This window comes from Manis pentadactyla, chromosome 9, assembly GCF_030020395.1.
Source record: "Manis pentadactyla isolate mManPen7 chromosome 9, mManPen7.hap1, whole genome shotgun sequence".
Lineage (NCBI taxonomy): Eukaryota > Metazoa > Chordata > Mammalia > Pholidota > Manidae > Manis > Manis pentadactyla.
The window spans coordinates 91,589,811-91,607,945 of record NC_080027.1 but is presented as its reverse complement, the minus strand read 5'-3'; the positions used below and the strand labels follow the sequence as shown (position 1 = coordinate 91,607,945).

The 18,135-nt window shown below is 39.6% G+C and overlaps 1 protein-coding gene across 2 annotated transcripts; it reads left to right on the top strand.

Annotated features, from left to right (window-relative positions):
* Nucleotides 1-212: 212 nt before the first annotated feature.
* LOC118921422 (histone H3.3A) lies at nt 213-8,266 on the top strand. 2 transcript variants are annotated; one of them, XM_036903227.2, is made up of 4 exons: nt 213-336; nt 1,797-1,947; nt 3,135-3,288; nt 7,619-8,266. In XM_036903227.2, the coding sequence occupies exons 2-4, from the start codon at nt 1,820-1,822 to the stop codon at nt 7,745-7,747; spliced, it is 411 nt and encodes a 136-aa protein (XP_036759122.1). In that variant the 5' UTR covers nt 213-336; nt 1,797-1,819; the 3' UTR covers nt 7,748-8,266. The 2 variants fall into 2 exon arrangements, with proteins under 2 accessions (XP_036759122.1, XP_057363783.1); XM_057507800.1 differs by having other exon boundaries at nt 213-340.
* Nucleotides 8,267-18,135: the final 9,869 nt, after the last annotated feature.

Genomic DNA, 18,135 nt, shown 5'->3' with positions numbered 1-18,135 from the left:
CGGGAGCGGGAGCCAGCCGGGAGAGCGGGTGGCTGGCGGCCCTCCGGCACGTCTTTTGTGTTTGTACACACAGTGCGCGGCTGCCGCGGGCGGGGAGAGAGGCGAGCACGCGCCGGCAGTCGGGCGCGCGGGGGCGGGGCACGGGGGCGGGGCGAGCCTTCCCTCCATTGTGTGTGATTGGCTGGCGCACGGCGCGGGGGCGGGGCGGCGTGTGTTGGGGGTAGCCTCGGTGTCAGCCATCTTTCAATTGTGTTCGCAGCCGTCGCCGCGCCGCCGCCGCTTTCCAGCGCCAGCGCCGCCTCTCGCTCGCCGAGCTCCAGCCGAAGGGGAAGGGGGGTAAGTTTCCTCGCCCGCCCGCTTCCCCGGAACCGATCCCCGCTTGCTGTCAGCCGCGGGCCGAGCCCCGGAGGTGCGGGAGGACACCACAGCCCCTCCGGCTTGGCCCGCAAACTTTTCGCCCCAGAAATGGTGAGGAGCGAGTTTCTTCTCGCCTCAGGCGGCGGCGGCGGCGGCGACGGCAGCAGCAGCTTCCCCGTCTTTCGCCGCCTCAGCCCAACAGCAGCAACCGCCGTGGCGCCGAGCCTGCTCTCCCTCCTCCCCGCGCCCTCGGCTGCTCTTTCTTCGGTGAAATCCCGCCCGCCGCCCCTTCTCGGGACCCCAGACCCTCACCAGTACCCGCGCGGGCCCCTTAACTACCGACCCCAGGCCCGGGGTCCCGGTTTTCGGGCGGGAAAAGGGTGGAAATCGCCGCTGCTTCCCATCCCGGGGTAACTCGCTTTCGCTACCTCCCCACAGTTGTTGCTAAGCTTCACCATCTTGTCTCTCTTCTCTGGTCACCGACCATATTTTTTCCCCCGTTTCTCTCTTCCCCATTTCACAAAAGAAAAAATTTTTTAAAAGGGACATTTTTTTTCTTCTTTTTTGGAGAAGCGGAAACTTGATGCATTTGAAATGCAAAAAAACTTTTGCATTTTGGAGGGCGGCACGTGGCAGGGGTCGGGGGCTTTTGGAGCATTTGGTGTTTTGTCTCCGGGAGGGAGTCGGATACGTTTTGTGATTGTTTCCATCTTGCTGAGGTCTGGGCGCGGAGTGTGCGGGTCGGGCCGAACCGGGGCGCAAAACCAAAAGTTTGCGTGGTGCGGGGCCGGCCGACCGGGTAGTTAGCCGGGGTGCGGGGCACTTTGTGTTGGATGCGGAGCCTGCGGGACCGGACGCCAGGACGGGCTTTGTGGAGTACTCGCCGGTGGTAGCTGTGACCCGTGTCTTCTGAGACGCCTTTTTGTCAACATAGCTGTGCAGAGGTCCCCCACAAGAGTGTTTTCAGATATTTACAGCAATCTATCAACTGCCGGACCGGGGGTGAGGGGTGAGGGGGGCGGGGGCAAAACCTTTTTCGCTGTAATTTGACTCGACCTTTCTGTGGTTTGTGGTTTCGGTCTTTTGACTTGTTTGTGAATTGAATGTTTACAGACATTTCTAATTTTCTACTTTAAAGAAATAGAGGCAAAAGCTGTGAGGGGTCTTTTTGTTTTGTCGTTTGTCGCTCAGATTTGGCATTTTGAGAGAGAACTGATGATAATGCCAGTAATTTTCTAGTACTGCAATTTGTTTCAAGAAGTCTTATTTGGGTGGTAAACGTAATCTGTACCCTTTCAAATTACATATTATGGATGTTATAATTTGCAGATTTGGTGGCGGGTGGTGTGTGGAGTGTTGGGGGGGTGGAGGGGTAGTGGCAGGAAAACTTGTGTGTTTGGTAGTTGGATGTGTGATTTTTGTTTTTTTAATGATGGTAGGTAAGTAAGGAGGTCTCTGTACCATGGCTCGTACCAAGCAGACTGCTCGCAAATCCACCGGTGGTAAAGCACCACGGAAGCAACTGGCTACAAAAGCCGCTCGCAAGAGTGCGCCCTCTACTGGAGGGGTGAAGAAACCGCATCGTTACAGGTATTTAAAAAAATAAGAGGAAATGAAGGGACAAAGCCTACCTCCTAAAGCAGTATCTGTAGACTCTAACAAAAAGATGTGTAACAGGCAAACTTTTGCTTTAGAGAAACTGATGTTTTTATCCTTTTGAATATTTACTAATACTTGATAAAATAAAATTTCTTAGGACTATTTATTAGGAACATTTAATTTGAAGCCATAATCGTATGCATAGCCCAAAGCAGACCTATTGCATCACTAATAACGTTAATGGGATAGATTAACATTTTGTTTAGCTGTTAGTAATAATATAGTCTTAACAGTAGAGTGTGTTAATACGTTTTTCTTCTGAGGTTGCTCTTGCGTTTGGTAAATTAATATAGCATAATCAAGATGGGGAGTTTTTAGTAAAGTTCCCGTCCCTCATTTATTTGAATTGTTTTATTTCCTTTTATTAGCACATTTAGTTTTGAACTACCTTGAGCAGTGTTGTTAAGGGCTTCTGCCATTAGAGGGCAGAAGTTGTCCATACTTACGTAGCTAGCCACTGCAAATTGTTTTATAGTTAATCTAAAATGCTCATACAGTGGAAGAAGTTAAGTCAGAATTGAGGTAAACTTTCTGACATTACTTAGTCAAAAAAAAAACACGAAACCTCTTCCTTATGGCAGAGACACTGTATATTCAAGAGCATTCAAATGTAATCAGTCATGAGAGATGGGCAAAGTAAACGTATTCTGGGATCTTGAACTTAAGTAAATGCAATTGTATTTCTTAAGCTCATTGGGTGATTATGTTAGGTCTTTTAGAAGAATTGAGGGTGCAGGTGGGAAGGAGAGTGATGCCAAATTTTGAAAAGTTTGAACAAATTTTACTTCATTAGTAGCCTAATACCTCCCCAGTTGTCATTATAAATGTATGTTATGTGTATGTATTAGAAAATAAATGGGACTTTGATAACTCCCTGCCGCCCCTACTTTAATAACATGCTTTTTGCTTTAAAGGTATTTGTTAGGTTGCTCTTAATAAGCTGTAATATGCAGGTCATTAATTGATAAGTGAAATTTGGTACAACAGCTGAAGAATAGTTGGATGTTTATTTTTTGAAAAATGATTGCATTTCTTAGAAGCTGACCACTTATCCTTCTGTTCTTTGTTTATTTGGTAACCATTTCTGTAAATTTTTATTTAAAAAAATTTTTTTTAAGGCCTGGTACTGTGGCACTCCGTGAAATTAGACGTTATCAGAAGTCCACTGAACTTCTGATACGCAAACTTCCCTTCCAGCGTCTGGTGCGAGAAATTGCTCAGGACTTCAAAACAGATCTGCGCTTCCAGAGTGCAGCTATTGGTGCTTTGCAGGTAAAAAGGCTGGTGGGAAAGGCTTTAAGAGGTGGTGGTCCTACTATGTGCCAAGAAGGAAGAGTTCTAAATTTTGTGTGTACTTACATAATTTAATCATCACAAGTTTATGAAGTAGGTGATATCTTTATTTCACTGTTGAGATGTTAGATTAAGCTGCTCAAGGTCATAAAGAAAATGTAATTTCATCCCATTTGATTCCAAAGCCTAGTGTGCATTCCAATATACCATTTAAAATGTTTAAACATTGCACTAAAAACAATGTTTAAAGGAAAAAGATCCCTCTGATTTGGCTTATGGGTGCTGCAGGTCATTAAGAAGACATGGGACTAAAAGTCTGTATTGGTAATCCATTTCAGACAGTGAATGGTATAAGGCAATGTTAGGACAAATGTCTTCCTGGACCTGAAGAGGCAAATGTACGTGGAGAGAGCATAGTGTCCAGGATGGGAACACGGTGTATTAAAGAATTGTGCGTTGAGATAAAAGCAGCTGTGAGTGGTATTTAGATTTAGGATTGGATTGATGATAGGCAGCAAGGAGTACTTAAAGGTGATATTGGGCATGTAGAGGGACAGGGACTTGAAGACTTAAAGTTGGCTAAAGGAGATTATGGATTTCCACCGCAATGGGAAGCATATTGAATTTAATCTTAGCTGCAGGGTGTCAGAATCTTGAGAAATACTCTTCTGGAGGTGGGTATGTATTTGAAATATTTGTGGTTTATGCCAGGATTAAAATTTGAAATGCCCACAAGTAAGATAATTTGATTAGGTATGTGGGTATGTCATCTCTTAAGTAACCTATTTTATGTTGTGTGTTTGGCATTCGTTTGGTGTATCTTCAGGTATGGTAAGGCTATTTGTCCATCAGAACACAAGGGGCTGGAGGTGATTTAAAATGCTGATTGTTAGGCACCAAAGACCTAAATCAGAATCTCTTTAAGGGGAGTGTCCATAATTTACATACACTTCATTGGAGGAATTTCAAGGCTGCTGTTGCTTAGCCAAGCCTTTGCTTTATATGTGAGGACGATCTGATAGGTGGATTCTGCCCTGATATGTAATTGGTTGAGTTGTTTCCATGGTTAGTCTGAACTGCATTTGATTGGTGAATTCCTGGAGTAGGCATTCATTAAATTATCAGTGAATTGAAAATACTGAAATTTCAAAGTATAAAAATCTTCCAAGGCTGTAACCTAAAACTTCATATTGTTTTAGTAACTGATTATCTTCAGATCTTATTTTACTTATTACTGCAGTTACAAATCACGTAACCCATTATATTTTAAAAACAAGTATTACTAAGATTCTCAAGCATTGATACAACGCTGCTAATTTTGTTTTCTAGTTAGAGTTAGCAGGACTCTGCTGGAAGTGCACATTATACCTGAAAGTCCAACAAATTTTTCGTTTAAGTGACAGTGATAGACCCTTGTAAATCGGGGTTACTAGACAATCTGGGGAAAAGACTACCTTTTAAAAATACACATGTAACCTTCACCTACTGCTGTAATTACAGTATGTGCTTTATATTTGTCAGTAAGAAGTTGTATTGGTTTGAACAAAATGTTCACTTCTGCTTCTAGTAAGTATTCTAGCATTAGGATAGCTCTGTATGGGAAGGAATAATCTTTGTTACAAGTTTTTTGTTTTTTGTGTTTGCTTTTTTAATACATACACTTCAGTTCTCTTAAAGGTACAGAGATGGAGAATTTGCTTATGGAAAGAGGATAATAGAGGAGAGGAATTTTGAAATAAAATTCCAAAAGCACTTAATTTTGGCCTTAGAATTAGATAATTTACAACTTTCCTAGTACAATTGGATGAGGAAAGGAGGTAATCCTATGAGGGTGGTCGAGAAGTTGGTCTAGGTTTACCATAGAATCAAGAATTGACTAACTTAAAAGTTAGCCTTTGTCTTTAAGGTCTTGAAGGTTTGGATTAAGTATCTTTGTGTTGAAAATGAACATTGGTAAGTTGTGAAATGGTGGAAGCCAGACGTTGATATACTTAAAATGTTGTGAAGATGCTATCATTTCCTTCCAGTTGAAAGATATTCTTTTGCCATTATCTCAAAATTAATTACATTCTTTTGGGCAAGACTTGTAATTCCCATTGTAACCTTAATGTGTCGGGGGCTTTAGGACATTGCTAATAGAATTGGAAACATACCTTTTATGGTCAAAACCCCTGTGAGTACTGAATCTTTTCCCAGAGCTGGCCAGATAGAACCTCATAAAACTGATGGCCAGGTTCTAAGACAATAGTTAGAGCCCCAGCTGCCACATGCCACATCTGAGTAGTACCAGGGGAGCCTATAGATCACACCATGCTTAGTAAATGGTCTCAGAGTCACAGAACCTGTTGGCTTGTCTATATTAGAGGATCGTAGCGTTGTTTTGCAGAAACATTCTAGATTTGCATAATCCTGAAATATGCTGGGTTATACACAATTAAACTGGTTTCTTTACTGAGGAATTTCAGTCCTGGTATCTGATGTGTGTTGTGAACCCCTAAGAATAGGCTATAGTATGCCATTTTTCCCCGAAGTTTTTACCCATTTCTAGAATATCCCTGAATATTAAGGACTTTTGTTTGTAACACCTTTTTTGTTTAGTTAAGATATGAGGTACTGACTGCATAGAAAAGATGAGAATTTAAATTAGGGTTAAATAAAAAACAAATCAAGTGTTTACTGGATGTGTATGAGGGCAGGCCATTGTGAGTATAAAATGAAATCTCTATAAGTAACATAAGGGCATTAACAGATGGCTCATGTACAAGGCAGTGTGTGCAACAGGATTAGGTGAGTTCGGGGCTATCTGCACCTGGGAACCTTCAGGGAAGAGTTTTGAGCTAGACATTGGTAAACAAGACTCAGTTCTTTGTAAGAAATGCAGCAGAAAAACATTTAAGGGATGGTAAAACTTGGATGAAATAAGTTTTTATAGGAGAGAGAAATAAGGCTAAAAAGGATGACGGTATAAATGTGAAGGAAATGATTTTTCTATAAGATGAAATAATGTAAATCATTTGGATTAATTGTTGCTGTGTTGGTACTCTTAAAAGCAAAATATCAGTTGTTTTATTGCAGAGTCAAAATGTTTGTAAAAAGCAGATCTGGCTATTACCATCTATATATCTTGTTTATTATATTATGGGGCTTGAGTTGTTCAAGTATTTGTTGTGTTTTCTTTTAGTTTTGTTATTACCTGAAGGTTCCAAGATAAAAAATAGTCAAAAATAGCAACTATATGTAAATCTCTTTCTTAGCATATCTTGGACAGAAAAATAAGTCCTTCATAGAGAAGGACAGAAGGTCAAATAACCTCTCATCTGATGCTCCAAATCCACTCAAATGGGTAGGCTGATCCCTGGAGTAGTGAGACAACAGTCTCTTCATTTCAAAATGAGAGGCAGATGTTTTAACTTAGACTGAAGGATTCTCCAACTTTTCAGACAATTTAAGGCATATTAACAAGTTAATTACAAGAAGCTCTTCTTTTTCCTCTTTATATACACCAAGTGTCAGTGACTGATTCGTACAGCTAACAGTTTTTGGGTGATAGGGATAAGGATGCCTTCAAAGAACCTTAGTGTCACTAGAAAAACCAGAGGGGATTAATAATACGAGAGGGTAACAAACGCCATTGTAGTTTGGGTCACATAGAGGAAAGGACATGTAGTGGGGGACATGGGGGAAGTCCTATTTCCTAGGCAAAATAGGTCAAAGTAAGTGAGACACTAATCTGGCGTGTTCTGGGACCCACCCCTCTCTCGTGATGCAGCTCTGAGGTGTAAAAGGAAAGGTAGGTGAAGACCACATGATGGAAACTAGTTGTCAGCTGTGTTGAGTTACTGGGCAAAGCAAAGAAAGGTTCAGTGTATTGGAGTAGGAATAGCATCCAGAATGAGGGGAACACTGGTGGGAGGAGAGTTTGGATTATTGCTTTGGTTTGAATACATGATTCCATTTCTCTCTGTAAGGATTAGAATGTTAGGGTTTAAACTGGATTTCTTGGCTTTACTCACAACACATTGCAGTTTACTAGAAATTAAATATTAACAGAAAAATTAAGCTTTGTGATTATTTGATTTTTGTATAATATGGTAAAGATTTACATATTTGAGCTTTTCACTTTTCATAAGCTGTCTTTCAGCTTTGTCCCACAGATTTTAAAATGTAAGCATTTGTTGGTAAAATAGTCGATGTCTTCAGAAGTAGGTTTTTAAAGGGTTGAAAACCCTCAGCATTTTAACTGATAAAAGATGTACCTTAACTGTTGGTAATAACACCATTAATATTTTTTTCTTTATTCCTGTTGTAGGAGGCAAGTGAGGCCTATCTGGTTGGCCTTTTTGAAGACACCAACCTGTGTGCTATCCATGCCAAACGTGTAACGATTATGCCAAAAGATATCCAGCTAGCACGCCGCATACGTGGAGAGCGTGCTTAAGAATCCACTATGTCGGGAAACATTTTGTTCTTTAAAAAACAAAAATTCTCTTCTTCCTGTTATTGGTAGTTCTGAATGTTAGATTTTTTTTTTCCATGGGGTCAAAAGGTACCTAAGTATATGGTTGCAAGGGAAAAAAATAGGGGACAGAAATCAGGTATTGGCAGTTTTTTCCATTTTCATTTGTGTGTGAATTTTTAATATAAATGCGGGGACATAAAGCATTAATGAAAGTCAAAATGTTTCAGTGAACAAGTTTCAGCAGTTCAACTTTATAACAATTATAAATAAACCTGTTAAATTTTTCTGGACAATGCCAGCATTTGGATTTTTTTAAAACAAGTAAATTTCTTATTGATGGCAACTAAATGGTGTTTGTAGCATTTTTATCATACAGTAGATTCCATCCATTCACTATACTTTTCTAACTGAGTTGTCTACATGCAAGTACATGTTTTTAATGTTGTCTGTCTTCTGTGCTGTTCCTGTACGTTTGCTATTAAAATACATTAAACTATACCTGCCTTTGGTCTTTATTATAAACCTTACCCATATAGTTAATTCACTTGAAATTTCTATATTTAAAATAATTTTAATACCAACTGTTTTGTCACCTAATATCTGAAGCATAAGATTGCCGAGATAAAAGTACAAGTTTTCTGTGGGAAGCTGTTGGCTTTCCTCCTAATTTTTTAGAATTTGTAGATGGTATATCTCTGCCCAAACCAGATCTTAACTCTTTTGATGTGTTGTATTCTAAATCAGTAACTCCCAAACCTAACTGCCCAACAGAATCACTTAGAAATAGGTAAATCTGTGTAAGCTGTGAACATAACTACATTTATTAACATACTACACTATTAAGAGTGTTTTTAAAGGCAGTTTGGATGCAAACAACAGTCCAGCTAAAAAATGAGTGCTCTGGAGATATGGTTATTTTAAGATGCTGTGTATTAATCCTGAAGTAATAAGCATGAAGTTAGTTCTTAGTACTGTTTTATTTAGCATAGAATGATAAATGTGAAGTGAAGATGATAAAGCTTTTATGATGTGTAACATCCCTAATGTACTGATAAAAGTTGCAGCATAGGAGTTTGAAGCTGCCCTGGAAGTGAAGTGAAATACCAGTGGGCTAAGAAAAGATTGTGTCAGTAAGTATAGGACTGGGCTTATGATGTTACTGGTTATAAGCGTTTTAGCAGTAACTTCATTTTTAGGCTATAGGTCATACAAAATACTTGCATGAGAATTAGGATCTGTAGAGCCTGTCTCTAATTTGTTACCGAGGGGCCCTACTTTTAGTGATGGTTTGCTTAGCTTAAGGCAAACGCTACTGCTACCTGGAGTATTGACCAGAACATCTATCCAGTGCAACACAAGCTACTAAAAGCCAATTGTTGCCAGGTGTCCCCTGTTCATTTTCTTTTTCTTTTTATTATTTTTTTATTAAGTGTGTATTCAGCAGTCCCAGGCCTTCCACTTCCTCCCTGCTCCATTTCTCTTCCTGTCAGTGAGCTGGGGTTGGGGAAGGGCTTGGGTCCCCCTGGGCCACAGCTTTGGTACGTTACCCTGTTCCGTGAGGTCTGCTCTTTTCTCCAGGTGTATGCTGTCTGGCGCCGTCCTCTTTCCTGTTGCTCTCAGGATTAGTTGTGCCAACTATTTTCTAATTGTATCCAGTTTTAGGAGGAAGCCTCTGTCTCTCTCACGCTGCCATCTTTAATCCAATCCCCTGTTCATTTTCTGCAGTGCAAAGGGACAAAGGGTAAGCCTATTCATGAAAGAATTACTGGGGAAAATTGGTATCTCCAATAGAGTAGTAAAGTTAATTGCTAGAATCTTGTGCACCAGTTATTTACAAATAGGAGAGACCATCCCTTGAGTTTTTAGAATGAGTCTAAAAATTTGCTTTTAAATTTTAGTGAACTAACAATGTATGTTTGTATTTCTTTATCCATTAAATGGCTGTTAGTTCATTTTGTTAAGTTTTCAATACATTCTAGGTACTAATAAGTGGTGTATTAGAATCCAGCAGTTAGGAACATGGGGCAAAATAGATGGATTTGGCACCCTGTGCACATATCTGGTCCATACACTGAGCCTGTTTCAGTATACCATGGTCTTTGCATTTGACATGTATTCTCATCTGTTCCCATGAAGTTAATTCATTCCTGCTTACCAAATGAGGCAATGATGTTTGGGACAATTATTGACTAGGGTCTGAACAATATACATAATGGGTTTGAGCTCATGGCTCTCCTTTGACTAGGGTAAATGGGTGACCTGCCACTCCCTTAGCCCCTGAGTAACGCTCAACAGTTGAGGCTGATAATCCTCTTCCCCTTGATGCTTTGGAGTCACCATGTGACAACCCTGCTCACGAAGTCCAGAGAGTTGGAGTTGGGCCTGAGGTCATGTGGTGAGACAATAGCTGAATTCATCATTCAGTCTTTGTATTTTCAACAAAGTAACCAGCTTTTGAGTATTAAAGTAACTTATGAAAATCACCAATTAACACCTCTTAAGTTTCCCAAAAATATTCTAAAGTCTAAACTACAGATGATAAACTCTAAAATTACATGGTAAGAAAAGTTTTAGGTAAGTAGGTTGGGGAAATTGGGAATACTGTATCTGGAAGAGCTTTCAGAAAAGAGTCTGGAAATATTCTTGTAAGTAAATGGGGGAAATCTCACTTGGCTAACATGGCCATGTGAGGTGAGTGCTTCAACAATGCCCAAGCTCTTGCCCTTCTGATCTTGACAGCCTAGAATGTGAGAGGAAATAAAACAGAATTTGCAAATTTGAACATAATGAGGATGATCTAGATGCTGGGGAAGTAAAAATAAAAAGATGCTCCACCTCAATTTTAACTAGTAACCTATGAGGTGTGGGTAGTGTTATATACTGTATTTTACAGGTGAAGAAACTTGCCTAAGTTCACACAGTAAATTAAGAAGATGGGATTTGTTCCCTGGTAGACTAAATCTGGGTCCTTACTCTTTAATTCCCATGCTCTAGGTGTGATATACAAATAACTTAAAACAATTTTGCCAGGGTGCTAAGAGTTGGAAACACAGGGGATAAAAGACAAAGTTGGATATGAGGAGAGACATTACAGAAATCACCAAAAACTGCATTTGCAAATACGCTCACCACCTGCTCAGTCTGAGCCACTTTAAAAAAAAATTATTTTATTAAGGTATGATTGATATACACTCTTACGATGGTTTCACATGAAAAAACAATGTGGTTACTACATTCACCCACATTATCAAGTCCCCACCCATACCCCAATGCAGTCACTGTCCATCAGTGCAGCAAGTTACCAGAGATCTACTATGTCCCTTCTCTGTGATTCACTCTTCTCCCCGTGATCCCCCACACCATGTATACTAAACATAATAACCCTCAGTTCCCTTCTCCCTCCTTCCCCACACGCCCTCCCACATGCCTCCCCTTTGGTAACCACTAGTTCATTCTTGGAGTCTCTGAGTCTGCTGCCATTTTGTTCCTTCAGTTTTGCTTCATTATTATAGTCCACGAATGAGGGAAATCATTTGGCATTTGTCTTTCTCTGCCTGGCTTATTAGACTGAGCATAATGTCCTCCAGCTCAATCCATGTTGTTGCAAATGGTAGGATTTGTTTCTTTCTTATGACTGAATAGTATTCAATTGTATATATGTACCACATCTTCTTTATCCATTCATCTACAGATGGACACATAGGTTGCTTCTATATCTTGGCTATTTGAATCTGAGAAGTTGTATTCTCTGGGTATATTCGAAGAAGTGGGATTCTGGGGTCAAATGGTATTTCTATTTTTAGTTTTTTGAGGAACCTCCATATTGCTTTCCACAATGGTTGAACTAGCTTACATTCTCACCAGCAGTGTAGGAGGGTTCCCCTATCTCTGCATCCTCACCATTTGTTGTTCTTAGTCTTTTCGATGCTGGCCATCCTTACTGGTGTGAGGTGATAGCTCATTGTGGTTTTAATTTGCATTTCCCTGATGATTAGTGATGTAGAGCATCTTTTCATGTGTCTGTTGGCCATCAGAATTTCTTCTTTGGAGAACTGTCTCTTCATATCCTCTGCCCATAAGTTAATCAGGTTATTTGCATTTTGGGTGTTGAGGTGTATAAGTTCTTTATATATTTTGGGTGTTAACCCCTTGTCAGATATGTCATTTACAAATATATTCTCCCATACTGTAGGATGCCTTTCTGTTCTGTTGATGATGTCCTTTGCCATACAAAAACTTTTTAGTTTGATATAGTCCCATGAGTTAATTTTTGCTTTTGTTTCCCTTTCTCGAGGAGATGGGTTCAAGAAGAAGTTGCTCATGCTTATATTCAGGAGATGTTTGCCTATGTTGTCCTCTAAGAGTTTTATGGTTTCATGACTTACATTCAAATCTTTAATCCATTTCGAGTTTACTTTTGTGTATGGAGTTAAACAATAATCAGTTTCATTCTCTTGCATGTAGCTGTCCAGTTTTGCCAACACCAGCTGTTGAAGAGGCTGTCATTTCCCCATTGTATGTCCATGGCTCCTTTATCATATATTAATTGACCATATATGGTTGGGTTTATATCAGGGCTCTCCAGTCTGTTCCATTGGTCTATGGGTCTGTTCTTGTGCCATACCAAATTGTCTTGATTACTATGGCTTTGTAGTGGAGCTTGAAGTTGAGGAGCATAATTCCTCCTGCTTTATTCTTCCTTCTCAGGATTGCTTTGGCTATTCGAGGTCTTTTGTGGTTCCATATGAATTTTAGGATGATTGTCTCTAGTTCATTGAAGAATGCTGTTGCTATTTTGATAGGAATTGCATTGAACCTATAGATTGCTTTAGGCAGGATGGCCATTTTGACAATATTAATTCTTCCTATGCATGAGCACGGGATGTGTTTCCATTTATTGGTGTCTTCTTTAATTTCTCTCATGAGTGTCTTGTAGATTTCAGAGTATACGTCTTTCACTTCCGTGGGTAGGTTTATTCCTAGGTATTTTATTCTTTTTGATGCAATTGTGAATGGAATTGTTTTCCTGATTTCTCTCTCTGCTAGTTCATTGTTAGTGTATAGGAATGCCACAGAGTTCTGCATATTAATTTTGTATCCTGCAACTTTGCTGAATTCATATATTAGATCTAGTAGTTTTGGAGTGGAGTCTTTAGGGTTTTTTATGTACAATATCATGTCACCTGCAAACAGGGACAGTTTAAGTTCTTCCTTGCCAATCTGGATTCCTTGTATTTCTTTGTTTTGTCTAATTGCTGTGGCTAGGACCTCTAGTACTATGTTAAGTAACAGTGGGGAGAGTGGGCATCCCTGTCTTTTTCCCGATCTCAGAGGAAAAGCTTTCAGTGTCTTGCTGTTAAGTATGATGTTGGCTGTGGGTTTATCATATATGGCCTTTATTATGTTGAGGTACTTCCCCTCTATACCCATTTTGCTGAGAGTTTTTATCATGAATGGATGTTGAATTTTGTTGAATGCTTTTTCAGCATCTATGGAGATGATCATGTGGTTTTTATCCTTCTTTTTGTTTATGTGGTAGATGATGTTGATGGGTTTTCGAATGTTGTACCATCCTTGTATCCCTGGGATGAATCCCACTTGGTCGTGGTGTGTGATCCTCTTGATGTATTTTTGAATTCGGTTTGCTAATATTTTATTGAGTACTTTTGCATCTACGTTCATCAGGGATATTGGTCTGTAATTTTCTTTTTTTGTGGTGTCTTTGCCTGGTTTTTGTATTAGAGTGATGCTGGCCTCATAGAATGAGTTTGAAAGTATTCCTTCCTCTTCTGTTTTTTGGAAAACTTTAAGGAGGATGGGTATTAGGTCTTTACTAAATGTTTGATAAAATTCAGTGGTGAAGCCACTTGGTCCAGGAGTTTTGTTCTTAGGTAGGTTTTTGATTACCAGTTCAATTTTGTTGCTGGTAATTGGTCTGTTCAGATTTTCTGTTTCTTCCTTGGTCAGCCTTGGAAGGTTGTATTTTTCTAGAAAGTTGTCCATTTCTTCCAGGTTATCCAATTTGTTAGCATATAATTTTTCATAATATTCTCTAATAATTCTTTGTATTTCTGTGGTGTCCGTAGTGATTTTCCCTTTCTCATTTCTGATTCTGTTTATGTGTGTAGACTCTCTTTTTTTTTTTGATAAGTCTGGCTAGGGGTTTATCTATTTTGCTTATTTTCTCAAAGAACCAGCTCTTGCTTTCATTGATTCTTTCTATTGTTTTATTCTTCTCAATTTTATTTATTTCTGCTCTAATCCTCATTATGTCCCTCCTTCTACTGACTTGTTCTTCTTTTTCTAGTTTCATTAATTGTGAGTTTAGACTGCTTATATGGGATTATTATTCTTTCTTGAGGTAGGCCTGTATTGCAATATACTTTCCTCTTAGCACAGCCTTGGCTGCGTCCCTCAGATTTTTGTGGTGTTGAACTATTGTTGTCATTTGTCTCCATATACTGCTTGATCTCTGTTTTTATTTGGTCATTGATCCATTGGTTATTTAGGAGCATGTTGTGAAGCCTCCATGTGATTGTGAGATTTTTCATTTTCTTTGCATAATTTATTTCTAGTCTCATAGCTTTGTGATCTGAGAAACTGGTTGTACAATTTCAATCTTTTCGAATTTACTGAGGCTCTTTTTGTGGCCTAGTATATGATGTATTCTTGAAAATGTTCCATGTGCACTTGAGAAGAATGTGTATCCTGTTGCTTTTGGGTGTAGAGTTCTGTAGATTTCTGTTAGGTCTAACTGTTCTATTGTGTTGTTCAGTGCCTCTATCTCCTTACTTATCTTCTGTCTGGTTGATCTGTCCTTCAGAGTGAGTGGAGTGTTGAAGTCTCCTAGAATGAATGCATTGCATTCTATTTCCCTTTTTAATTCTGTTAGTATTTGTTTCACATATGTGGGTGCTCCTGTGTTGGGAGCATAGATATTTATAACGGTTATATCTTGTTGGATTGACCCCTTTATCATTATGTAATGTCCTTCTTTGTCTCTTGTGACTTTCTTTGTTTTGAAGTCTATTTTGTTTGATGCAAGTATTGCAACTCCTACTTTTTTCTCTCTGTTAGTTGCATGAAATATCTTTTTCCATCACTTCACTTTTAGTCTGTGTATGTCTTTGGGTTTAAAGTGAGTCTCTTGCAGACAGCATATAGATGGGTCTTGTTTTTTTTATCCATTCAGTGACTCTATGTCTTTTGATTGGTGCATTCATTCCATTTACTTTTATGGTGATTATCGATAGGTATGTACTTATTGCCATTGCACGCTTTAGTTTCGTGGTTACCAAAGGTTCAAGGTTAATTTCCTTACTATCTAAGAGTCTAACTTAACTCACTTAATATGCTGTTACAAACACAATCTAAAGGTTCTTTTCTGTTTCTCCTCCTTTTTCTTCCTCCTCCATTCTTTATATATTAGGTATCATATTCTGTACTATTTGTCTATCCCTTAATTGACTTTGGGGATGTTAATTTAATTTTGCATTTGCTTAGTAATTAGCTGTTCTACTTTCTTTACTGTGGTTTTATTTCCTCTGGTGACAGCTATTAAACCTTAGGAACACTTCCATCTATAGCAGTCCCTCCAAAATAGACTGTGGAGATGGTTTGTGAGAGGTAAATTCTCTCAGCTTTTGCTTATCTGGAAATTGTTTAATCCCTCCTTCAAATTTAAATGATAATCTTGCAGGATAAAGTAATCTTGGTTCCAGGCCCTTCTGCTTCATTGCATTAAATACATTATGCCACTCCCTTCTGGCCTGTAAGGTTTCTGCTGAGAAGTCTGATGTTAGCCTGATGGGCTTTCCTTTGTGATCTGATTTCTCTCTCTGGCTGCTTTTAATAGTCTGTCCTTATCCTTGATCTTTGCCAGTTTTATTACTATATGTCTTGGTGTTGTCTTCCTTGGGTCCCTTGTGTTGGGAGATTTGTGGATCTCCATGGCCTGAGAGTCTATCTCCTTCCCCAGATTGGGGAAGTTTTCAGCAACTACCTCCTCAAAGATACTTTCTGTCCCTTTCTCTCTTTCTTCTTTTGGTATCCCTATAACATCAATATTGTTCCATTTGGATTGGTCACACAGTTCTATCAATATTCTTTCATTATTAGAGATCCTTTTTTCTCTCTGTGCCTCAGCTTCTTTGTATTCCTCTTCTCTAGTTTCTATTTCATTTATCGTCTCCTCCACGGTATCCAGCCTGCTTTTAATACCCTCCATTGTGCTCTTCAACAATTGGATCTCCTACTGGAATTCATTCCTGAGTTCTTGGATATCTTTCCGTATCTCCATTAGCATGTTGATGATTTTTATTTTGAACTCCCTTTCAGGAAGAGTCATAAGGTCCATGCCATTTAAATCTTTCTCTGGAGTTATATTAATTTTACTCTGGATCAGGTTCCTTTGGTGTTTCATTTTTGTATATGGCGCTGTCTAGTGTCCAGAAGCCCTACTCTGGAGCTGCTCAGCCCCTGAAGCAATGTCAGGGATCTCAGGGGAGCGGCATTGGTGCCTGGGGGGCGTTAAGAGCTGTTTCCTGCTTCCCGGCTGCTATGCCTGCCTCCACTGCCTGAACCAGTAGTCCGAGCACACAGGTATAAGCTTTTGTCCCAGGGCAGCCATATATGGATGCCTGCTTTCCACAAGCAGCTGGAATCTCAGTCTCTCCAGGAATTCTGCCTGTATTAGCTTTCCAACCCCATAATCATGTGAGTATCATGAAAGCACCATGAAATGTAGGTTTGTGCTCCCAGAGCAGATCTCTGGAGCTAGGTATTCAGCAGTCCCAGGCCTTCCACTTCCTCCCTGCTCCATTTCTCTTCTTCCTGCCAGTGAGCTGGGGTCAGGGAAGGGCTTGGGTCCCACCGAGCCACAGCTTTGGTACGTTACCCTGTTCTGTGAGGTCTCCTCTTTTCTCCAGATGTATGCAGTCTGGCGCCATCCTCTCTCCTGTTGCTCTCTCAGGATTTGTTGCACTGACTATATTTTCTAATTGTATACAGGTTTAGGAGGAAGCCTCTGTCTCTCCTCTCACCCTGCCATCTTTAATCCCAGTCTGAGCCACTTTTAATTCCTCCCTGCCTTACCTCCATTAAATCCTGTTTACTTCCTCCAGAATGCATCCACAACTTGCCACTCATAATTTCCGCTATCCTAGTACAAGCTGCTATAGTCTCTCATCTGGACTATTGCAATAACTTAAGTCTCTGCCTCCATCCATTTATTTCCTCTGGCCTCTTCACACAAGCCCCCAGAGAAGTGCTTCTAAAACAAGTCATTTCCCCACTTAAAAATTTCTAATGGCTCCCCATTGTACACCAAAGAACATAAAACTCTGGCTTATGGGGGCCTATGTGATCTGGCCTTGCCCATCTTTTCTCTCACCACCACTTGCTTACTGAGCTTCTGCCAAAACCTTCAGCCCATCCTTTGGCTTTTCTTCCTTGCTATTTATCAAAATCTGAAATTACATTGCTTACTTTTTTATTGACTCTACCCCCATTAGAATAGGCAACAAGAACAGAGGTTTGCTGTATTTCCCATCATAACCTCAGTGCTGGTACACAGTGACTCGGAGTAAATATCTGTGGGATTCATGCCAGAATGAATGAGTGTCCCTGCTTGCCTTCAGATTTTCTACAACTTTTAATGTATGGTAACTGACTTTTTTTTTAGGATTAAGTGAAAATAGATGTGAAAACAAAAAGTCTAACACATAATATTCAATAAATACTTACCTAGAATTTAAAATTAGTATGGAGCAAATATATTGTTCTTGCAACATTGTAGAGAAAAATCTGGCCTCCAACTTCCAATCTTTCCAAGTAGGCATTTTTCATTAGATCCCAGCTGAATAGCTATTGTTCTTATGCCATTAAGCATTGGTCTCTAAATGAAATAGCATTAGGTGGGTATACCTTTATCATGATGCAGTCAGTCAAATAAGTAACAACATAACTAGTAGTGAAATCCTAAGAGGCATTCTCTTAAAGTCATTATGAATACATTTTCACCATTAAGTATTCTTTGAAAAGTGGTAGTCAATGGGAAAATGTTTTTTTTTTTTTTAAGAAATAATTATTTGCAGTGTGGCTTCACTAAGAGTTCAGGTTTGGGAGCAAAATTGCCACTCTCCTAGCTGTGTGATTTGGCAAACTGCCCAACCCTCCATGCCTCATTCATTAATTCAGTTTTTATGGAGCACCTTCTGTGTGCCAAGCACTGTTGTAGAAATCCAGAAGTGAACAAAACAAAGTTCCCTGTCACACAGCTATATCCCAGTGAGGAAAACAGACAAGAGGAAAATAGACAAGAGGAAGTTGGAAGCCAGATTTTTCTCTACAACGTTGCAAGAATAATA

What these genes read in the sequence shown, in the direction of transcription:
- LOC118921422 (XM_036903227.2), top strand. Translation starts at nt 1,820, where the DNA reads ATGGCTCGTACCAAGCAGACTGCTCGCAAATCCACCGGTGGTAAAGCA. An exon ending in AAGAAACCGCATCGTTACAG is followed by an intron (nt 1,948 to 3,134) that starts GTATTTAAAAAA and finishes ATTTTTTTTAAG; the next exon opens with GCCTGGTACTGTGGCACTCC. An exon ending in CAGCTATTGGTGCTTTGCAG is followed by an intron (nt 3,289 to 7,618) that starts GTAAAAAGGCTG and finishes TTCCTGTTGTAG; the next exon opens with GAGGCAAGTGAGGCCTATCT.